Below are 23,290 nucleotides of genomic sequence, written 5' to 3' on the forward strand. Positions count from 1 at the left end.
ATATAGAGTCATGGTAAGGCGAGGAACAATGCCTGAATATAGGACTCTCTTCAGGATAAGGGCCTATGCTAAGTGTAGACTATGTCAGAGTGGTTACCACTCTAGAGGTGGCGGAACCTGGGAGAATGGAGTCTAGAAATGAAGCTGACTAAAACCTCACGCAGTAGCGAACTTGATTGATGGAGAAGAGCACCCATCAATTTTTTACTCTGAGAGTTAAGAGGAGTCACATGAGTGACATGTACAATCATGAGGGCAAACTGCAGACAGAAAAAATATATATATTTTTTTTCCATAGAGGCAGCTAAACAAATAACAAAAGCCAGTTGGAATGAGTACTATGAAAGAAACTCACTGCTATCCACTAGGCCTGGGAGAGGCTCGAAAGCACATTCCAAGAGCAAGTCCATCGTTTTGAAGAAATTGATGTCACAAGACCCTTGTGTTGGCTTCTTGGGATTTCTCACAAGCACTCAGAAGTCTTCTGACATCAGAGTTCTTGGACTGCGTTTCGACACGGTGCTGCGCTCGATGCCCTCTGGGTAGTGCGCCGTGTCTTGGTGTAGGGATTGGCAAACGGCTTCTGCTCTGCCAAGGCTGGTCACAGGCACAGAGCCCTAGGGGAGCACCAGGTCCAATTCCTACCCCGAGCAGCACGCAACCAATCTGAAATGGGCCCCTCCTCTATCTGGCACCTGGTAGAGTTTGCCTCCCTGTAGAGGTTCAGAGCTCTGGTACGACACATTTTCTGGCCACAGGAAGCCAGGGAGCCTTACGGGAGGACATGTCCAGGCAGAGACCTCCCTGCTGCTTAAAGTCACAGGAGGGTCTCAGTTGTGGGTGGCCAGAGCAGGGACAAAGTCTCCTTACAACTAATGGACAGTGACGGCAACAAGAAGGTACCCCAGAATCTCCTGCCCCTCAACCTGAGGTTGTAGCAAGGCTGAAAGCAATGGGGGGTCCCCCTCCCCTACCCCACCCTCACCATCTGGGGCAGGTTCTACCAGGCTGAGTATAAAATATCATTAAGTGTCCCTCAGTGGGATCATAAAGCCCAACATGGAAGTAAGGCTATAGAAATACACATAAGTGACTTGCTTCAGATAAAATAATAGGACAACAGCATCATCATCTTCCCTGAGTAGTAACAGTCAAACACGATACAGGTGGAAGCTACTTGTGCACAGTCATGATTTTAATCCATCTTTAGAACACTGGAGTCTTGAACTGGGTCAGGTGCTGGAGCGCTGAGGAGATGATCAAGGGATAAAAGGCTTACTGTGAAAGCATGAAGACCCGAGGTTGGATTTCCAGCATGCATGCAAACCCAGGTGTGGTATCATGTATGTGTAACCCCAGTGCTGGGGGGCTAGTATGAGACAGGGGAGTCTCTGGGGGCTCACTGGGCCAGTTAGCCTCACTAAAACGGCAAGCTACAGATTCAACGGGAGACCCTATCTCAAATAAGGTAGAAAGTGATTGAAAAGACATGTGATGTCAACCTCTGGCCTACACACACACACACACACACACACACACACACACACACACACACCACGAACACAGTTAAGCACACCCTTATATGCCTAGTGTCAGTTCAGTAGACTGAAGACCACCTAGAGAGCTAGCGAGCATAGCTGGTGTCAGAACTACTTGGGGATAGCAGGGGCCACTTTAGCCAGGCACACTGGAAAGGATACAGTGGTGAGACTTGTTTCTCAAAGAGGAGAAGGGAGATTTGCAGCAAATGGAAGTCAGAACCTGGGAGTAATGGGATTTGATACAGACCTGTTGAACTCAGGGCTTGCCATCCAGGCTCCCCGCCCTTCCCTCCCTGCCCCCCAAAGGCTTCCTGTTCCACTGCAGAAGTATAGTCGAAAGGTACACAAATGTGGTGGTTTGAATAAGAATGGCTCCCACTGGCTCATAGATTTGAGTGCTTAGATCTCAGGGAGTGCCATTACTTGAAGGATAGAGATTAGAAGGTGTGGTCTGGTTGGAGTAGGGATGACCTTGATGGAGGAAGTGTGTCACTGAAGGTGGGTTTAAACCAGACCTGCAGTGGTGGCATTAGCCCTTTATCCCAGCGCTCTGGAGGCAAAGGCAGGAGGATCTCTGAGTTTGAGGCCAACCTGGCCTACAGCCAGGGACACACACACACACACACACACACACACACAAACTGTCTTTTTTAAAAATGCCTAAGCCATTCCTAGTCTCTCTCTACTGCCTGAGGATCAGGATGTGGAACTTCTCCAGCACCGTGTCTGCCTGCCTGCCTATATGCCACCAAGCTCCCCCAGCAAGCCAATAGCTGATTAAACCTCTGAAACTGTAAGCAAGCCCCACTTAAGTTTTCTTCTATAAGAGTTGCTGTGGTCATGGTGTCTTCACAGCAATAGAGCACTGATTAAGACACCATCACTTGGGGCTGGTGAGATGGCTCAATGGTAAGAGCACCCGACTGCTCTCCCAAAGGTCCAGAGTTCAAATCCCAGCAACCACATGGTGGCTCACAACCATCTGTAACGAGATCTGACGCCCTCTTGTGGTGAGTCTGAAGACAACTACAGTGTACTTATATGTAATAAATAAATCTTAAAAAAAAAAAAAAAAAAAAAAAAGACAGCATCACTCATAGGGAAGCCATATTCAGATGAATTCAGACCTGCCAGATCTGACATGGTCTTGGTGGGGAAAGAATGACACAGTTCTTGCCCCTGGGACAGGGCCAGTGGACAGACATGGGCCTCTACAAGTGTTGATGGCTGCCATGGGCAAAACTCCATGAAAATCAGAGACAGCAAAAGTCCAGGAGGTGAAGGTGTGGCTAATGTTTTAGCAAAATGGAAAACAGTGGGACCCTCAGGACAGCCCTTAAGACTGAGGAAAAGATCTCTAAAAACACAAATTCTAAAATATATAATTTCTCAACTATGCAAAAAATAAGGATGCAATATGAATTATCTGAGAGTCTTCACGAATCTAAAGGAACAAAAGCAGTAATGAGTCAGCTTGTCAAAAAGATACAAAGGCAGGCAGAGTTCCTGAGTTCAAGGTTAGCTTGGGACACAGGGGGTTTAGGCCCGGGTGTGGTAGAAATGGGAGTTTCAGAACCGGGGTTCCACCCGGCTAGTTTATCTATATGTGCTCAACAGAGGCCAATTCTCTGAATTCTTTTGCAAAGTTAAAAGAAACTGAGCCCTTGCTGTCTCTTAAGAATGCTGATTCCAAGGAAACCAAGGAAACCTGGAGGAAATGACTGGATTGATATGTAAAATAAAAAGACTGGGCTTAAGACCTACAAGAGCTGAGTTATCCAGAGAGTTTTTTTAGAACGGCTCAGAGAGAACTGCTTGGAGAACTGTCTAGAGCAGAATGTGGAGAGAGCTTCTGGAGATCTCCAGAGGAAGCCGATCAGAGAGAAAGAAAGCAGAACACAGAGAAGGCAGGCTGCAAAGCTGTCTCCAGCAGAGCATAGGCCGCCAGCTTCCAGCACTGCTTCCAGACACCCCTGCCTCAGAGCCCTCTCCACGCCAAGGCTGGCCCTTGGCAGCCACCAAGGTGAATCTTTTTTTTTTAAGATTTATTTATTTATTTATTTAATGTATATGAGTACGCTGATGCTGCAGACACACCAGAAGAGGACATCAGATCCCTTTACAGATGTTTGTGAGCCATCATCTGGTTGCTGGGATTTGAACTCAGGACTCCTGGAAGAGCAGCCAGTGCTCTTGACCGCTGAGCCATCTCTCCAGGCCCACCAAGGTGAATCTTTTTTTTTTTTTTTTTTTTGAGACAGGGTTTCTCTGTATAGCCCTGACTGTCCAGGAACTCACTCGGTTTCACTCTGTAGACCAGGCTGGCCTCGAACTCAGAAATCTGCCTGCCTCTGCTTCCCAAGTGCTGGGATTAAAGGTGTGTGCCACCACTGCCCAGCAAGGTAAATCTTAACATCATAATTTTAAACTGAATTTTCTGCCCAGACAGATGACTCTAGCTAGGTAGCCCAAGGCCCTTCTGTCCCCCATCTTCCTCACTTGCTGCCTAGATGCTGGTGCTCATCTTGGACCTTGCCCAGAATTCTTCCCAGCATCTAGCCAAAACTACAGCCACCAAGTTATGCATAGTGTACCCAGAGATGCCCAGCTCTTCCATAGCACCAACGGCAGTGGACACCTTCTGTCCTTGTCCCGGTTACTACCCTTCCTTCTCCACTGAAGGAAGTCAAATGGCTCACTCTAGGATGGGCAGAAAGAAGCAATATTCAGGGAACAGTGGAGAGCTCATTTAGAACCAGTCCTCACGGATGAATTAGCTAATTTCAAACCACTGTCATCCTGAGCTGGTGGGCGGGCGCTAATAAAACAAGCATCTTCATGGGAGAACCAATGAGAGAGGCTTGGTTATGGGAAGACGGTAGGCGGGTGCAGGTAGGGACCTAGAAAAGTCTGCAGGTGCTCTAGGATTTTTGAGCTGGAGAAACAAAAGGACCCTTCCTGGAGCAGCCAGAACCAAGGCTAAGATCAAGTTAGTGTGGTACTTCATTAGGACAGCCACAAGACACTAACACAAGCTCCCAAAGGCCAGCTGGGGACAATGTGGCCTTGGGGTATATGAGCATGATAATGTAACATAACTAGTGAGCAAAACAGGAATCCTCATTCAAGCTGAGAAACTCCCCTGGCCAGGCACAGGAGAAGGTGACCTTCACAGATAGAGGAGAGGTCGCTAGATATGACCATTGTGGGACCAGCAGCATGGACTTCACTGACAATAGCCAACGCTGAGGACGTGTCTGGCTGACATGACACTCTTACCAAGCTTTGAGTAGACATCACTCAAATGCAACAGGAGCTTGTCACTCCTCAAAACTGAACTTCCTGGGTTCCAGAAGGCCAGGGCAAGCTGTGGCAGGGCAGGGAGGATGAGGGGTAAATCGTACAGGTGACAACCCTAAGTGGGTGATGGCTAACTAAATGTAGGCTCTCTTCTCAGGTGAGTGCGGGGGCTACCACTCTACTGACGGCGCTTTTAAGATCTTACATGTCTGGCATAGTACCCTGCATCTTCACCAAGCCAGTCTTTCTCCCAGACCAGATCTGCATTATGCCTGCAAAATTGCTGTCCATTTTGATGTTTCCTGTAGAGCCGACAGGGTCAAGTATGAAAGCCTTGTAACCTGAAATCACTCTAGTAGAGGATAAATCCTGCTTCTGTCTGGCTGACTTTGAACAAGGTCTTTCAGGGCTGGCTTTACAGCCCACGCTAGTTTTTACCTGTGGTCGTCTTGACTCATCTTCCAGAATGGCTGTGGACATGCATTTATAAATCATCACTTGAGATCCCTTCTACCAGATGTTTTAGGAACAAGACCTGTGTCCCCATGACTCTAACCGTCTCAGAATTCCTGTCACAAATCAGAGGCTAAAGACTCCCTAGAAGGAGGACCTGCTGTGACCTCTGAAACCACAGTAGGACATTTTTTTTTAAGATTTATTTATTTTATGTAGAGAGTACACTATAGCTGTCTTCAGACACACATGAAAAGGGCATCCCATTACAGATGGTTGTGAACCCCCATGTGGTTGCTGGGAATTGAACTCAGGGCCTCTGGAAGAGCAGCCAGTTTTCTTAACCACTAAGCCATCTCTCCAGCCCAGTAGGACATTCTTTAAACCTTCTGATTTCCAGAAAAGAGGCAACAAAACAGCAAAAGCCCTTTTGACAACTTGGTATTCAGATCTTTTTTTTCCTCCCATGGAACCAATCACATTTTTTTTTAAACCATCATACAAAAAAGGACTTTATTTTGGGAAATCAATTTCTAACTATGGCAAATTTTACTTTCAGAAATAAATCCACTGGCATGCTGAACAAGAAATGTTCTCATTCTCTGTAGGAGTTCCTTCTTTTACACTGTCAAGTACCAGGGCTCTCTGCCTTTTGGAGTGAGTTCAGCCACCATGTCATCAATGGTAATGTATCCTAGTCCTTTCTCTTTAATTACCTCTTTAGAGTGTGCCTTCAACTGATCCTTCCAGCTGCACTCAGTTAACTCAGCTCTCAGCAACTCTTTGAGGCGTTCTCGTTCTCCAGCTTCTATTAACTTTTGGTTAACCATGGCTCTCATCTCTGCATCTTTGTTCATCTTGCTAACCACCATCACCTTGGGCGAGGGCTGTCCCTTCCCAGCCACAAAATGACCCTTGTGCTGACAACCGCTACCTACAACACTCTTCAACTGCCCGGACTTAAACCTTCAGTAGCCTGGCAAAACAATCACATCCTAAGACAAGGTTTCCAGCAACAACAACAAAGTGTAGCATGTGTTCAAGTCCAGTGGAGCCCAGCACTGTTGGGCCACAGAATCCCCAGCTCTTTTTTTCTGTAAGATGTATTTATTTTATTTATGTAATTACACTGTCGCTGTCTTCAGACACACCAAAAGAGAACATCTGATCCCATTACAGACAGTTGTGAGCCACCATGGGGTTGCTGGGAATTGAACTCAGGACCTCTGGAAGAGCAGAGCCATTTCTCCAGCCCCCGACCCCGGGCCCTTACAGTCTATGCACACACAACACATCCAGGTCTTCACACACTGGCATTCACATAAGCACACAGAAGTTACCCATATGCCTAACATGCAAACATCCTTGCACACAGGCATCCACACCACCACACATACTCATATTCACACATATACACATGAACATTCCTACATGGGTACTCACACACACGCATATACAGCCATTCAGTCTGTACTCGTAACATGTGGTTACTCCTAGGCACGTCCACGCATACCAGTGCATGCAGGCACTTAGGCATGTACTTCTAGACACACACATGCCCACATATATGCATGAGTCAAACTGTGAATGCATGAGACACACCAGGAACACACATGTATGCACGTTCCTGAGGCTGCATGTCGCAACTCGCCGGCTACCGTGTATAACTAGCATCTAGGTGAGACTATCCTGAGTGGACCCGACAGATCCACTCCTCCTCACAGCCTGGAGCTTTTGTGTTTTCTTCTTTTTGTTTTTGTTCTTGAGACAGTCTTACTGTATAACCCAGGCTGCCAACTCCATTCTCCTGCTTTTGCCTCCCACACGTGAAGACTGTAGGTCTGTGCTCCCAGGGCCAGCTTGGAGCTGTCATAAACGGGAAAACTACCATCAAGATGTGCCAATATGAGACTAAGGTAAAAGTCCAGGAGAAAGACACTTATTTAAGGCTAACGGCAGATGGATGCAGAATGTTGGCTTACTGCACCTCAGCTGGAGTCCACGTCGAGTTATGAGTCACATGCTCTGTGTGGATCCTGGAATAGCTGACTGACGAGTAGCTGACTTCCTGAGCACAGAATCTGAAGGTAACAAGGATCTGTTGTGCTGCTGTCAACCTAAGCGATGTTTACAGATGCTGACTTGATAGAACTTGAGAAAAGACATTTGTCCTGGAAGACAGCAGCCTGCTGGCTCTGACTGCTGGTGGCTGGATGTCACTGGCTACTTATTATTGGGAGTGATCAGATGTCACTCTGGCACCTGGAGCCGTCTGAACGCAAGCAGAGGGAGCAATTTGAGTCCCACTCAACAGTGCTCCACACGTGGCCTGTAATCTTGTTTCGGCTCACTGGAAATCAGTATCCTTTCTGCAGTCCAGGTACCTACCATGTTTTTCACGTTTTTTCAGCCTTCCGCTGATGTTCTGCTGCTGTTTAAAACAAACCAGAAGATAATTTACGACATGCAGAGTAAACAGTAAATTGAGCCTCCACCTTGGAGCTCACACAAACAACTCAGCATGATAGAGCTGTGCAGAGCTTGTGTCCAAGAGCCACAGACTCCATGGGGGGTAAAGACCAGGTCGGCTGGCACAAGGATGCATTTTAGGAAATTTACACATGGGAGAGGGTGTCAGAAGCACAAAGCTTCTGTCACCATAGAGTAATCATATCTAGGTCACAGGCAGGGTCACTTGGGCACCCCTTCACCCTGTGATATGCTTTCTGCTCCATTACAACCTCCACACAAAGCTGTTTTTCCTGCTTTGGGGACCCTACTCTTCCTGTTGGGTTGCCTCATCCAGCTTTCATGGTGGGCGAGGCGGGGTTGGCTAGCTGTATTACAAACTGATATGCCATGTTTGTTTCAAATCCCTGGCAGGCCTGCCTTTTTCTGAAGGGAAAGGTAGGAGGCATGGATCTGGAGTACAGGAGCGATGTGGGGGAGGGGCTGGGAGGAGGAGAGAGGAGAGATACTGCTGTTGTATTATATGAGGATTTAAAAGAAAGACTTCAAGTTGTTGGTCAAGGGGGCCCCTGGAGACACTTCCCCACAAAAATACTCTCTTAATTGTCCAACAATGTTTGATGGTAGCACCCTATTACTGATCATAGGACACAGAGTATTCAAGTGGGTGCTAACCTGGAAACTCTGTCCCTGCTGGCTAGCTTTTAGTACTAGAAGATGTCACGCAGGCTGCTGCAAACAAGAAGTAATCAAACCCCTTTCCTAGCTAGAACCTGTGAGCTGTAGAATAATGGCCACCCTGGCAAGATATGCAACAGAGGCATGAGTGTCACAGTAATGAGCAGTTACGGACTTAAGGTCCATTCTACAGAAGGGAACTCACGCCTAGTACTGTAACCTCGATCGAGAAACTGAAGCTGGGAGGTCATAGGCCCTGGAGAACCTGCTACTATCATCTTGCTAGATGGACATAGAATCAAACTGTCTTCTAAATACTTCTCTTTATACCCACAGTTTAGCGCAGTGAAATTCATCAGTGATGTGGTCGGCAGGGCTTGGAGACGCACGACTGGCTAAAGTGCCGAGAAGTACGCAAGTCACTGCAGCCCTAAATGGGGTGTATCTACATCATACCCTCTCTCCCTCAAACCTCAGGGAGTTTTCAAGAGAGGGGTGGAAAGACTCTAAGATCCAGAGGTCAGGAAGCACTGCTGTACAATGCCGTCTCCTGGACGTGACAGATCGTCCATCGCACTCACGAGCTAAGAGCTGCTGGCCACCTGCACAAGATCCAGCCGGTCGCCATTTCAGCGTGGACCAAGAATGGGCACACAGGCCTCAGCTCTAGGTAAGGAGCTGCTGGCAGTTAAGGATGCCGGGGAAGGAAGAGTTAGCTTTAAGGACAGCATGGGTGTAACCCTCATGGTTGCCTGTGCTCCAATGACGGCCCAATTCCCATGTTACATAGGGTAGCACCAATTAGCTTCAGTGAGGCACAAAGCTGGGAGGGAGACTCAGGGAACAGGAGTCCTACGTTAGAAGGGAGACAAGAGAGGCAGATATGTTTAAAATACATTGTGCGTATACACAAAATTCTCAGAGTAAATACAAAATCGTTTATTTATCCGGGACCAGGTAGGTACCAATCGCTGAGGACTGGCTGCGGAGGTCTGCAGGTGCAGTCCGATGGGTGCAGTTCTCCTGCCGCTGAGGTCAGGCCGCCTCCGTGAGTGACTACGACAGAAGGTACACCAGAGGCTCTGTCCTGCAGTCTGACCCACAGGCAGGGGCGGCAGCTCGGAGGCCCCAGCCCTACCCCTGCTCTCTCTTGCCACAGAGGCCCCGCTGTGCGCCTCTGTCAGCTCCGAGCTCCTCTTCCTGATGATCATCATCATCCTCTGCCTCGTGGGCGTGGCATTCCCACTCTGTGCTGCTGTCCTCGTCCTCGTCCTCCTCGCCCAAAAGGAAGCTTCTGGGGGAAGCGTCCCGGTGCTGCCACCGGGATCGCACCTTCTCTCTCTTCCGGAGCAGACGGGTCGGTTCAGGTGCCTGCTCCCGCCCTGATGGTGGCGCCAGACTCTGACACTGAAGCCCTCGCTCCTTCTTGCGTTTGTACTCCATTATTTGCTTATTCAGCGCCTCGTGGTCAATCCCACACAGATTTGGGTGTGCGGCTGGTTCTGGGGAGTCATGTGGTACCTGGGCATCGGCGTTCCTGTGAGAGAAGAGAAGCAAGCCTTCACACAGAGCCCAAACCACACTCCAAAGCACTGTGTAAGGAGCAAACCATCTGCATAGGACCCGTGCTACATCTTCCCATCTCTGACCGTATCTGAGGGTGACAGGGATGTAGCAAGGTGATCCTGGACAGTGGCTCGGGGGACCAGTGTGTGCACCTGAGCGTGGTGGTATATAGACAGCCACCCAGAACATACAGACCTGTGCTGGGTCCAGGGGCAGGCACCAAGGGGGCCATGTGTGCTAGCAGAAGCACAGACTAGTAGAGCAGCCGCTGTGGCTAAAACATCTGCCTCAGGTAACAGAGAGATGTCCACGTGGCTCACCTCAAACCGTCCAAGTCGTCCCTTTCATCTGGGGGTCCAAAGTCAGCCTCTGCCAGCAACCGATCTACCTGAAAGGAAAGTAGGGGGTGGGGGGAGGATATGGTAGGCCACGCCCTCTGCTTGCAGGGTACAGAGTCAGGGCCTCGCACGCAGTCCAGCACAAGTCACCTGGCTTCAGCTAGCACCACTGCGGGCGGGCGCCTTCTCAATGCTGCGATCCACCCCCCTCCCTGTTCCATTATCTTGTCCCAAGTTCCCTGACGACAACTGAGGCTCCCTGAGTTTGCAACATTAGACAAGTCTCTGAGGAAAATAAACACGGGCTGAATTACATAACTGACATTTACTAGTTTCTAAGGTGTTCTTGCAAAATAATTCCATCTGGCCACAGAATGTTGAGTGTTTACGACAGGGAGCCACTAACAGAGGAAGAACATATGTGAGGTTGGCGAGTCTCAGCCACAAGAGCCCACTGTGGGGTCAAGGGGCCTGAGCCAAAAGTAGCAGCAATCCGAGGCAGGGGGATCTCTGCAAGTTCAAGGTCAGAAAGTATAAAAAGCTAATTATTTAGACAGGGAACAATGGCTCTGTGGACAAAGGCATTGCAGCCACTGGTGACCTTAAGAATAAAAATTTTCAACTCTAGGAAACATCCTGGGTTCCTCAGAGGAGTCACTGAAATGGGTCATTGCTCAGTGCTGACCCTGACCTCAGCGTTTAAGTCTGGAGCTGAGTCAACTCCTGAGACAGCTGCTGGAGGAGATAACAAGGCCAGGGCTCAGCTGGCTCCTGAAATCCTTCAAGGCGGCCTCACCAAATATGGAACTAGCATAGCAACCAATCAGAACTGTACTAATGTCTCTGCTGCACTTCTAGCCAATCATATTAGAGGTTACTTAACCTTCTGGAAAATTCCCCTAGCCCTGCATTAGAGGGAACCTGTGAGCTCCTCTGGTGGTCGCCATTTTGATGAACGGTTGGCCCCTGCGTGCTGGTAATTTCTGCAGAATAAATGCTCTGTCTTGAAAGGGTGTCCTCTGACCTCAACACCCACTATGCTGACTTGTTTTATACCAATCTGACATAAGCTAGAGACATCTGGGAAGAGGAAACGTCAACTGAGAAAATGTCCCTGTGGACACACTTACTGGCCTGTAGGCAAGCATGTAGAGCATTTCCTTAATTAGGGATTGATGTGGGGGTGCCTAGCCCTTTAGGGGGGCGACACCCCTGGGCTGGTGGTCCTCGGGTGTGTAAGGGAGGTGTGTAAGGGAGCTGGCCGAGCAAGCCATGAGGAGGAAGGTGACAAGCAGCACTCTTACATGGTCCCTGCCTGTCCCTGTCCTGTTTGAGTTCCTGCCCTGACTTCCCTCACCAATGGACTATGAGACAAAACTGTAAGCTGAAATAAGCTCTTCCCTCCCCAGTTGTTTTTGGTCATGTTGTTCTATCATAGCTATAGAAAGCCTAACTAAGACGCCCCCCACACAAAAGTGAATAAACAGGGCTGGAGAGGTGGCTTGGTGGTTTAGAACGCTGGCTGCTATTCCAGAGGACTTGGGGTCACTTCCCAGAACCCGCACACGAGTTCCTGGCATCAAATGCCTTTTTCTGGCCTCAGAGGGCAGTATATGCATGTGGTACAGACATACATACAAGCAAAACACCCATGTTCATAATTTTTTAAACTAATAAATCAGCAAACAAACAACACGTAAATAAAAGCTCATTCTGGTGTACATGAGATTTAAAAAAAAAAAAAAAGGCTAATCACGGTAAAAGCTCACCTCAGCCAGGACCAAGTCTCTTTTGTCTTGAACAAACACTATGGGTGGAACATTTCTCAGGGTTTGCTGAGATATCAGAAGATGCCTGAGGAGAGAGCACGTGACACTTAGTGGAGAGGAACCAAACATAAACTACACGAAACTCACAAATTTACCAGGAGATAAGAAGACTTGCTCACTATGGAGGCAGAAGGGGCGTCTGAGAGAGCTACTGACAACGGGTCATTGATGGGGCGGGGCGGGGGGTGGGGGGGAGAGGGGAAGCAGAGCTTTGGTGAGTCCTTTTCTATACTGCCTCATCATATAGGATGCACCATACCATCTCCGGTCTTCACTCTTCCAAGGGACCGAGGCCTAATTAACAAGTTGTTTGAATTGGACTCACAGCATCCTATACTCAGTGGGCACTCCCTGGAAGGACTCCGACCTGACATCCCTGCTAGACCCGAAAGATTTTGGTACAGCTCAGTAATGTGATACAGACCAGACTAATGAGGTCTAGGCCCTGCAATCCCTTGAAACTTCAGGCAATCACAACAGTCTCAAAGATGTGTTCCACTCTGCTAACGTGCTTCTGATCCTTCCTTGATGGCTGCAGACACTCTCTATGGAAGGGATGCCCAGTGACCCTCATACAGAACATGAGACAGTACACAGACAGACAAACAGATATGCTGGATGAGCCCCACCCGTGGGTTCCCAGCACAGTCTTCTTCCTGAAATGGAGTAATATATGAAGGGAGGGCAAGAGCTATAGAGAGGAGCAGGAGGTCTGTAAGAAAGCAGGCTGAGAAACCCCTGAGGAGCAAGCCAATAAGCAGCAGCCTCCATGGCCTCTGCATCGGCTCCCGCCCCCAGGTTCCTACCGTCTGCGTTCCTGTCCTGATGCAGGGATGAACAATGACACAGAAGTGTAAGTCAAACAAACCCTTTCCTCCCAAATCGGTTTGTTGGCCACGGAATTTCATCACAGCGACAGAAACCTAAGAACTAAGACACTGAATAGCTTCACTATATCCAAGCAGCTCACCAATTCTCAAAAGTTGGGGTCTCAGGACCCTTTACAATTATAAGAAGTGACTGAGAACGGCCAACAGATTTTGTTTACGTTGTTCTATGGACGTCAACTCAACTGGAAATCCGATCTGAGAAATTTTAAAATGGCATATTTGAAAAGCCATTTTAAAACAGTAAGCATACTAACTGCGGCCACACATAGTTTTCACGGGAAAAAAATAACTTTTTTAAGGAAGTGTTGAGAGCGAGCGGTGGCCTAGCCTGTGTGTCTGCACGTTTTTGAGCATCAGCTCAGTGGAGGAACTGCCAGCGCCGCATTCCACACTTACTTCCTGTTGCTATTCTTGCTGATACACATGAAACCGCGGCCTCACACAGATAAGGAACTGCGGAAGGGGAAATGTATTAATTGTCCTTAGGAAAGCAGGGATCGTTTTGAGCCCCCGTGCAACCTAACACAATCCAGTATCACGCTACAGTGCATCAGGGTCTGGCGGGTTAGGGACCTTCTCCCCCGGGGTGGTCTTACGGCCTTGTATGTCGGGCCAGTTGCTGACACTAGGTCAGAACCCTGTGCAGTACGGTGTGGCACTTGCAAAGTCACGGTCCCACAAGAACACACTTAGTGTTCTCCAGACTCCCGAGTTCACACACTTCTGGCTCAACTGCTCAAATTCTGTAAGGGTACGTTTTGCTACCAGCCTTGGGCGGGACCAGCCAGCTGTCTGCTCTTCAGTGGTTCACTCCAGCAGGAATTCTCACCTAGGGAGGACCTTAGGGAGGACGGTGCCTCAGCAGACATTAGAGACCTGCCTGTGCTTCCCGCCAAGGACCAACATTTACAATGGTGCTCTTTTTACTCTTTTCCTTGTTTATCCAGGATGCTTTTAGGTAAATCAGGCACCGTGTGTCTCAGCAAGCTTGGGCAGCAGTGGAATCAAGAGCCAACTTTAATGCAGTCAAAATAGTTCTTGCCTCACAGCACCCTGGAAGGACCTGTGGAGCCCCACGAGACTTTTGAGAAATCTGATTAGGTTAGGTCTCACAGGAAAATGCAATTTATACTCTAGGAATCAAGGAGACGCTTCTAAGATTTTCCTGAAAGGCAAAAATCCTCAATGCAAACGAAATTGTAAAGTTTACCTACAGACAAGCGGCCAAGGCACTTAAGGTTCAGTTAGAAGGCGTTACTCGTAGGAAGCAAACCCCATCACCTCATGTAGGCAGCGCTCCTCTGCAGCACCGACTCCGTGTGCTTGTTCTGCTCCGCAGAGACCCCCGTCTTCCAGTACACTCGGCAGGCTGAGAAGTCTGAAGTCACAGAGACCTGAAAGGCCCCCCAACGCTTGTCACTTTACGTTCAGTCTGCACAGTTCGCACAGCGTGCTGGAGATAGGCGCTACAGCTTCTCCTGCCTCTTGCCAGTTATTCTGGTGATGGCAGCCAGAGAGCATTCACCCAGGGGAAGTCGGGTCACAGACACCCACGCTAACCTCCCTTCTCTCAGCTCAACCCCGTGGGCCCCACCGCACTGCTCACAGCCCCTTCTAGGAAGATGGTGGGCCCCACGCTCTCTTTATAAACCTCACCACAGTCCTAAGCCCCAACCCCGGCCTCTGCTCGCTCACCTTGGACAGCTCCACATTCAGGTCGTAGACCTCCTGGCTCACTTGAGGAGTGCACAGCAGTTCCGTCAATGATTTGTAGAGAAGGCCGTTCAGGACCCTCAGGCGGATGCTGTCTTCCTTCCTAGTCTTCTTTGAGGTGGTCTTCGTGAGGAACTCATGCTTGGATGGCCTGGGGGTCAAGTGAGACCCCAGGGAGGGACCTTCATACCAAAACTTCTTCCTAGATCAAGAAAACAAGATTGGGTTGGGAGGGGGCGGCTGGAGAAGTAGCTCAGTGGTTAACAACACTAGTTAGTCTTTCGGGGACCTGGGTTCAGTTCCAGTATTCACGTGGTATCTCTCAATAAATCTGACGAACTCTTCAGACCTCCACAGATACCAGGCTTGCACATGATGCACACAACATAAATGCAGGCAAAATACTCAAACACATAAATGAATCCTTTCTCGTTTGTTTGCTTGTTTGTTTGTTTGTTTGTTTTTCTGGCCTTGAACTCAATAGATTGCCTGCCTCTGCCTCTGAGTTTGAGATTAAAGACATGTGCTAGCACCATTTTAGAACTCAGGTACAAAGGCCAAGCAGTGGCAGTGTACACCTTATAAATCCAGCACTCAAGATGGAGAGGCAGGTGGATTTCTGTGAGTTAAGAGGCCAGCCTGGTTTACAGAGTAAGTTCCAAGACAGCCAGACAGAGAAACTGTCTTGAAAAAACCATGCGCGCGCGTGCACGCGCACACACACACACACACACACACTCACAGAGGGAGAGAGAGAGACAGACAGAGAGAGGCAGAAAGAGAGAAAGAGACACAAGCTCATACACATACATATATAACACATCTTTATAAAGAGATGGAGGATCATTTTTTTAAAAATTAGATGAGATAGCTATGACAAGTTAAAAAAAAGTTTTGCATAAACCACGTCAAAACGCTGTGACACTTCAAGCCTAGGGTGCTTTCCAGGATGGGACAGAAGACACTTACACGTAACCCTGTAACTGTGACTTGTGTCTCTCTACAGTGGAAGAACAAACAGGCCTTTAGATTTTATCTCCAAATTGCACGAAGCACTATGCCTCGTTGGCCATTCATGAAGATGAGGGTTGATGGTTCTGGTGTGCTCCACTGAACACTTAGGAAACTGAGGGGAGCCTCACTTTTCACTGTGAGAACAGGGGCGAGTCCCCGGAGAGCAGGGAAAGAGGACAAATGCCCAGATAAGTACAAAATGCTCCTAAGTAGCAGGACCAAAGGCAGCTGTAACAATGAAAGTGGGCGCGCCTGGATCCCAGACCACGCTGGCCAGCACCTTCCCGAAACCTGGGCTCCTCACAGGAATAGCTTATTCTCGGGGTTGAAGGGGTATACGTAAGATGAGCTTAAGACATCTTGAAGTGTCAGAAGGTAAGAAATTGCTAAACATCCGGAGTGTGTCAAGAGAGCAAAGGGGTAGAGGGGGCTGCTAAAGGCCAAAGATGGAACACTGAGCAAAATAAAACTGCAGCTGGGGTTAAGAGCACTGACTACTCTTCCAGAGGTACTGAGTTAAAATCCCAGCAACCACATGGTGGCTCACAACCATCTGTAATGGGATCTGATGCCCTCTTCTGGTGTGGCTGAAGACAGCTAGAGTGTACTTATATATAATAAATAACTAAATCTTAAAACAAAACAAAACAAAACCCATAGCTGGTAACTACAAGTCCACATTGATGAATGCATTAATAAATGAAGGGGAACATCTCCCACAAAGAATTCAAATTAATCCATGACTATAATCCTTCACCTCTTAAGGTCAGGGGCTACAACACACAGCAGCTTCTTACCAAAAATGACAAAAGGGACAGCTGACCCCAGAACAGTGGGAGGCACACTGGCTGTAAGACCCCTCGATAAGACAGGATAAAATGGCAGGAAGCTCATGGCTATATACACCCTAATAAGATGGATAAAATGCTGCTTTTTCTCTGTTTCTTTCTCCCCAAGTCCACAACCCACAGATAACCATGAAGAAAATATCGTTCCAGTGGTGTACAACCACACAACCTCCAAACAGGATTCTCCAGAACGGTTACAGCTGTCAAACAGGGAAAGACTGACCACGAGCTACCGTGTCTGGATAGGAAAAAACATTAAGGATTGCACATTAAACTCTGATAGAGAATCTTAGGCCAGTCCCAGAACCATGAACTTCTTCATAAACCTAAAACCACCTGTAAAATCATTTGTTAAAACAAACCCCCCAAAATATAAACTGGCTTACCACACTTGGTAGATTCTAAGATGCCGTGGAAATTAAAAATATCTTTTTCTTGTCTTGTTTTTGGAGATAGAGCTTCTCTGTTTAGCCCTGACTATCTTGGCACTCATGCTGTAGCCCAGGCTGGCCTTGAACTCAGATCAGAGATCCTCCTGCCTCTGCCTCCCGAGTGCTGCGATAAAAGGCCTGTGGGGCCACTGTCCGGCGGAATCAAAATATCTTATATCTTTATTACTAAAGATATCTAATAAAGGCACATTTTATGCACTTAAAATGTGAAGGGAACGTGGAAATAGTCAAAGGTCAATCTGCAGGTGATCTGCCAATAATCATCTTCTAACAACCTGTCCCCATGGTCTCGCCCCAACCCCTCGTGGACACCCATTCCCTGTAGAAACCGCCTCCATCCAACCGTGCACCAGGCGACCAGGCCCGCAACAGACCCTGATCCGTGCATACCTGGTTTTCGAAGCAAATTTCTTGAGCAAGTTCTTGCTGCCGCAGGAGGCGACCGAGGTGTGCAGGGCCGGCGAGCGGCCGAGAAGAAGCGCAGCCCTGTGGCCGCCCCACAGAGCCTGCAGCCCGGCGCAGGAGCCTCTCAGCCCCGCGACGCCGGCCCACATGCTTCGGGGCGCGGGGCCCGCAAACACGAGTGGGCGCAGGACGGACCCGCGTGTAAGCCCTAGACTACCAAAGACCTGACCTGACAACAGGAAGCCCCGGGGCGTGTGTGGGCGTGGCTAACCCGGCATGGGCGTGGCTAACCCGGCTGGTGGGCGGGGCTGCGGCGCGGAGTTATGACTGCTGTGGGCGGGGCGCAAACTGTGGGCAGTGTGGCCAGGGCTCCCAAACCACCCGGAATTTTTATTTTTAGCCGTGCATTTACTTTATTATTTACTTATGTAAATGCGTGTCTGTGACATCCGCATGTCAATGCAGGTGCCTCCGGAAGCCAGACGAGAGAGTGGCATCCCCTGGACCCGGAGTTAGAGTTGAGAACTACCTGATAAACTCCTGGAAACCCAGCACTCCAGAAGAGCAGCCTAGTGCTATTAACAGCTTAGCCATCTCATCAACCCCACCCAGCTTATTTTAAAGCAAGGCCATGGTGCCCATACTGTAGTGTGCATCTCAAAAAGCTAGAAGGGTGTTTTGATCGTTTCACCGCTAAAGAGGGAATAAATGTTTGAGGAGACAGTTAAGCTTAACATGACTGAAACATGCAATGCACCGGGTATCTAAACGGTGAATGGTGGCCATCAATATAATACTGTCTCTGGTTTGATGTTTTAGGTTTTGTTTTTTTTTTTTGTTTTGTTTTTTTTTTTGGGGGGGGGGGTCGAGACAGGGTTTCTCTGTATAGCCCTGGCTGTCCTGGAACTCACTTTGTAGACCAGGCTGGCCTCGAACTCAGAAATCCGCCTGCCTCTGCCTCCCGAGTGCTGGGATTAAAGGTGTGCGCCACCACACCCGGCTGATGTTTTAATTTTAAGATTATTTGAAAGTGAAAAAACAGAGTAGAACCCAAACAAGGAGTTAAGAAGGCTCTGTATCCAAGGACTTTGAATGAGGAGATGGAGGGGAGATGGGCCTAACTCTACTGCCTGCAGTCTCTGTTGTCTTCATTACTATCGTTAGTTTTCCTGTTCTACCTTGTCCCTGTAGTATTTCCTCACTTCAACTCAAATAAGCAGCCGTTTCATCACTGGGGAGAAAATTTAGTACAGGAACACACATGTCAGATTTTAACAAGATGGAAGATGACACGGTCCACCGGAAATCAGTAGCTCTAGCCCAGAGTGTTCACCCACATTCAAACTAAAAACTAAGCAAAGCGGTTTTCACTTAAAGCTGCTGTCTGCGGTCTGAGCTTTTGTAGTAGGTTGCTAAGGGCAATGACCTATTCTTTCAGCTATTCCTCCAGGTCATTCTGCTCCAGGTAGCAAGGGAAGTCATGCTGGACAGTAGTCAGTACAAACAGTGCTTTAAGTGAAACACACACACACACACACACACACACACACACACGCAATGAACCCGAATCTAATCATCTTTTCTACCTTATTCTATTTCAGTGGGTGTTAGCAATTCAGAATAAGACTGATGTTTTTCCCATATCAGCCAAAGGGCCCGTTGCATGGTAGCACATTGAAAAATAACCATGGAGGGCAGGAAAGATGGCTCAGCAGTTAAGAACACTGACTGCTCTTCCAGAGGTCCTGAGTTCACTTCCCAGCAACCACATGGTGGCTCACAACATCTGTAATGGGATCGGATGCCCTCTTCTGGTGTGTCTGAAGTCAGCAACAGTGTACTCACATACATTAAATAAATAAATAAATAAATATTTAAGAGAGAGAGAGGGAGGGAGAGAGATTGATTGATTGATTGATTACCATGGTACAAGCCTGGGAACAGAGTAACAGGCTTTGTCCTGTTTGTGGCATTTGAATCCACTGGGAAAGACCAAAGACAGTCTCAATCCAAATATTGGTTAAATGAATTTATTCTTACTGTTAGCAGAAGGACAGCAAGCAGCCTTAGAGCCACACAGCATGATGTGCAGAAAGTGGGGTTAAGGGGCTGGTGAGATGGCTCAGTGGGTAAGAGCACCCGACTGCTCTTCCGAAGGTCCAGAGTTCAAATCCCAGCAACCACATGGTGGCTCACAACCATCTGTAATGAGATCTGACTCCCTCTTCTGGAATGTCTGAAGACAGCTACAGTGTACTTACATATAATAAATAAATAAATCTTTAAAAAATTTAAAAAAAAAAGAAAGTGGGGTTAAGGTAGGGTTTTAAAGGCAGACATCAGAAAGGTGTGCTTTACAAACATACGTGGCATCGACAGCTGGGTAGGAAAACTATTTTACTTTCCTCTGGTTTTCTTTTTTTCTTCTTCCCCAATATGTAATAATAAAACGACCATTTTGCTGGTCGGTGATGGTGCACGTCTTTAACCCCAGCACTCGGAAGGTAGACACAGGTGGATCTCGGAGTTCGAGGCCAGCCTTGTCTATGGTGCAAGTTTCAGGACAGCCAGGGCTACACAGAGAAACCCTGTCTCAAAACAAGCAAAGACCATCCCATCTCTTCCCCACAGCAATAAGTGGGTTTTCCAGAGGCAAGGGCAGCTGCTGATACCACACAGCCCATTGTCTTATTCTTCTCACACGTGAAGTTCACTAGGCGCTCCCAGGCATCCCAGAGCAAAAGGTCTTCAGGCATGCCTGGCTTCATAGTAAGAGTCTTTAGCCATCACAGGGGACCTGTGTAAATCATTACACAGGTTAGCGAAGGCTACAAAAGTTTTAAAGAGGTCCCAGAGTTCAACCAGGCCTTACTGGAGACAGAAGCAGATAGCTAATGCAGACAGGGAGAGTCACTGCAGGTGTTTAGAAAATATAAGAAACCCAGCTGTAGATCTGCTGGAATTTCAGAGCCGAGCTTCAGGGTCTCCGGTACAAAAGTTAGAGCTGATCTTAAGATTAGAGCTGAGCTCCAGAGACTGTGGAAGGCAAGACACAGAATAATAGTGGCAAATTGCAAAGCTGGTGTCCAGACAGACGAGCAAAAGGTGGGAGGTTCACAGTTGGAGCGGGCCCCATCAAGCAACAACACTCATGCTGCCCTGAAAGCGCCATAGGCAGTCGTTTTGATTACCTTTGGACACCTTGATGAAAGGGTCTCCCAGTAACAGGCTGGCAGGCGGGGCTGGAGCCATTGCTGTCACGGTTGCAGAAGTCCTCTTTGTTATGGGGCTCAATGCAGGGGTGTTGCACACTCATTCTTGGGCCTGGTTTTCCTGAGACTGTTTTAATATGCCCATATGCTACCCATTTACTTTGAAAGCTTTTCATCTGATCTCTTTTTTAGTTATAGAAACATTATTTCTTAGCCTTTGCTTTATAGTTGGTGCCAGGTAGTTTTTGGTATCTTTGAAAACAAATAAGATTCAAAGTCCACCCTGCCTTTCTTTCTTTGCATCGAAAATGGCATCATCTGGCATAAAACATGGCCTTAATCACTGTTTCACACAAGATGAAGTAGTTTAAAGGCAAACCACTACCTCACACAATATGAGGTGTGTAACAAGTTGGAGACAGTTGGGTCTTGGCTGTCCTTTGAAGCACTTACTAACAATGCTGGGCCAGGGATCAGACTTGGGCATCATTTCACAGAGGTGCCAGTCCTCCAAGAAAGCGAGACAGACTTGAGGAAGCAGTTAGGCATGACCATATGAGGGGAAGGGGACACCAAGAAAACAAAATTCTCTAAATCAACATGAGCAAGGATCATATACATTCACAGAGACTGAGGCGGCCTGCACAGTGCCTGCATGGATCTGGATCTACACCAGGTCCTCTGGGTGTGTGCGTGTGCGTGTGCGTGTGCGTGTGCGTGTGCGTGTGCGTGTGCGTGTGTGTGTGTGTGTGTGTGCGTGCATTATTGTGGCTTCCAGGTTAGTGTTTTTATGGGACTCCTGAGTGTGTGAACAAGTGATTCTCTGATCCTTGTGCCTTCTCTTGGGAGTTTTCCTTCTGCTAGTTTTTTTTCATGTCCAACTTTGATGTGACTGCTCTTGTTTCACCTTATGTCTTATTTGGTTACATGCTATCTCTTAGAAGCTGGTTCTTTCCTAATGAGAGATAGAAAGAAGAAGGAGCAAAGCTCCTGATTTGGGGGGGGGGGGAGCTGGGACGAATAAAGGGAGAGGAAACTGTAATCAGGATATAGAATGTGAGAAAAGAATCTATTTTTAATAAAGGGGGAGGAACCTAAATGCCAACGAGCTAGTGGAGAAATAGTACAGAATGGTGTATCTGTGTAGCTGAATATTAAAATAAGAGGAAATACTGATGTGTGGAACTTTAGAGCATGATGCAATCTAGACTTGATAAACCAGCTAGGAAGGACTACATATAATTCCATTTATTGAAATGTCTAAAATAGGTCAATCTACAAGCAAAACATAGATTAGTGATTACCATAAGCTTCAGGGATAAGGAAATGGGAAACAATTACTTTTTCTTCTCAGAGTGACCTTTTCCCTAGAATTTGATTGTAGTCTCAGTTCCAGTTGTCTGACCCTCCCTGATGATATTTAGAGTATATCTACAGTATATGTTAATAAATATTTGTATTAAAGTATTTTAAATTTTTAAAGATTTATTTATTTATTATATGTAAATACACTGTAGCTGTCTTCAGACCCCTTTTCTTCTCTCTCTGTTCCTGCTTGATCTGGCCCTGTTCACTCCAGCCCAAAGATTTATTTATTTATTATACGTAAGTACACCATAGTTGTCTTCAGACACTCCAGAAGAGGGCATCAGATCCCATTACAGATGGTTGTGAGCCACCATGTGGTTGCTGGGATTTGAACTCAGGACCTTTAGAAGAGCAGTCAATGCTCTTAACCACTGAGCCATCTCTCCAGCCCCTAAAATTATTTTTATTTATTTTTGAGACAGGATCTTATATACTTCTGAATGGCCTCAAACATACTATGTATGATCCAAGGATGAAGTTGAACTTAAAAAAAAAAAAGATGTATGAGTATGAATGTTTTGCCTGCACATATGTGTAAGTGCACTGTTTTGTGCCTTGTGCCTGAAAAGGCCAGAGTGTGCTGAGTCCCCTGGAACTGGAGTCATGGACGTTTGCCCACTGACATACGGGTGATGGAAATCGAGTCTGGGTCTTGTTTTATTTTGTGTGGCTTAGTGTTTTGCCTGCATGCATGTCTGAGTAAGGGTGTCAGATCTTGGAATTACAGCCAGCCATCATGTGATAGCTGGGAATTGAACCCTGGGTCCTCTGGAACTGCTGAGGCAACTCTCTAGCTCCAGAACCTGGGTTTTCATGAAAAGCCACAAATGCTTTTTATTTTGGAGTCATCTCCTCAACCGTTGCTTTTTAATTTGTAATTTTTATCAGGAGAGGGATAGTGGTGACTTGTACTTAATGCCAGTAAATGGTTAAAGTGGCAAACTTAAACACGTGTGTGTGCGCGCGTATGCGTACACACACACACACACACACACACACACACAGATATGGTAAAGAAAAGTATTCCTACTTGTAATAGCTTAAGAAGATGGTTCAGGAACACTGCAACGTGGTCTTGTAGGGAGGAAAATATGTTCAATTACCAATTGTGGAACATTATGGGTGAAGAGGAATGGATCTGTGAAAGAGAAATTAGGAGGATAATGGCTGAAGCCAAGGAGATCTGACCTCTGGGATAAGGTACAGGTCCAAAA

General features: G+C 47.5%; 1 protein-coding gene, 1 long non-coding RNA gene and 1 pseudogene across 2 annotated transcripts; 1 reads left to right on the forward strand and 2 right to left on the reverse strand.

Annotated features, from left to right (window-relative positions):
* The first annotated feature begins 3,334 nt into the window (after positions 1–3,334).
* Positions 3,335–10,665, forward strand: Rbfaos (ribosome binding factor A, opposite strand). The gene is made up of 5 exons (NR_131039.1): positions 3,335–3,768; positions 5,854–5,978; positions 7,127–7,674; positions 8,778–9,111; positions 9,399–10,665. It is a non-coding gene; the product is annotated as a ribosome binding factor A, opposite strand (long non-coding RNA).
* On the reverse strand, positions 5,617–9,271 carry Gm46629 (annotated as a pseudogene).
* Rbfa (ribosome binding factor A) lies at positions 9,360–17,715 on the reverse strand. Its single transcript, NM_199197.1, has 6 exons — positions 17,482–17,715; positions 14,760–14,979; positions 14,346–14,458; positions 12,115–12,199; positions 10,328–10,395; positions 9,360–9,978 (listed from the first exon to the last, which is right to left on the reverse strand). Exons 1-6 carry the CDS (start codon positions 17,643–17,645, stop codon positions 9,576–9,578), a joined length of 1,053 nt encoding a protein of 350 aa, NP_954667.1. The 5' UTR covers positions 17,646–17,715; the 3' UTR covers positions 9,360–9,575.
* Positions 17,716–23,290: the final 5,575 nt, after the last annotated feature.

Source organism: Mus musculus, chromosome 18 (genome assembly GCF_000001635.26).
Source record: "Mus musculus strain C57BL/6J chromosome 18, GRCm38.p6 C57BL/6J".
In the NCBI taxonomy this organism is placed as follows: domain Eukaryota; kingdom Metazoa; phylum Chordata; class Mammalia; order Rodentia; family Muridae; genus Mus; species Mus musculus.

Excerpts from the sequence above, each read along its gene's own strand:
- Rbfa (NM_199197.1), bottom strand. The coding sequence starts at position 17,645 with ATGTGGGCCGGCGTCGCGGGGCTGAGAGGCTCCTGCGCCGGGCTGCAG. Across the intron at positions 14,459-14,759 it reads TGAATGTGGAGCTGTCCAAG|GTCTCTGTGACTTCAGACTT; the intron begins GTGAGCGAGCAG and ends GGGGCCTTTCAG. Across the intron at positions 12,200-14,345 it reads AGGAGCGCTGCCTACATGAG|GCATCTTCTGATATCTCAGC; the intron begins GTGATGGGGTTT and ends CTCTCTCCTCAG.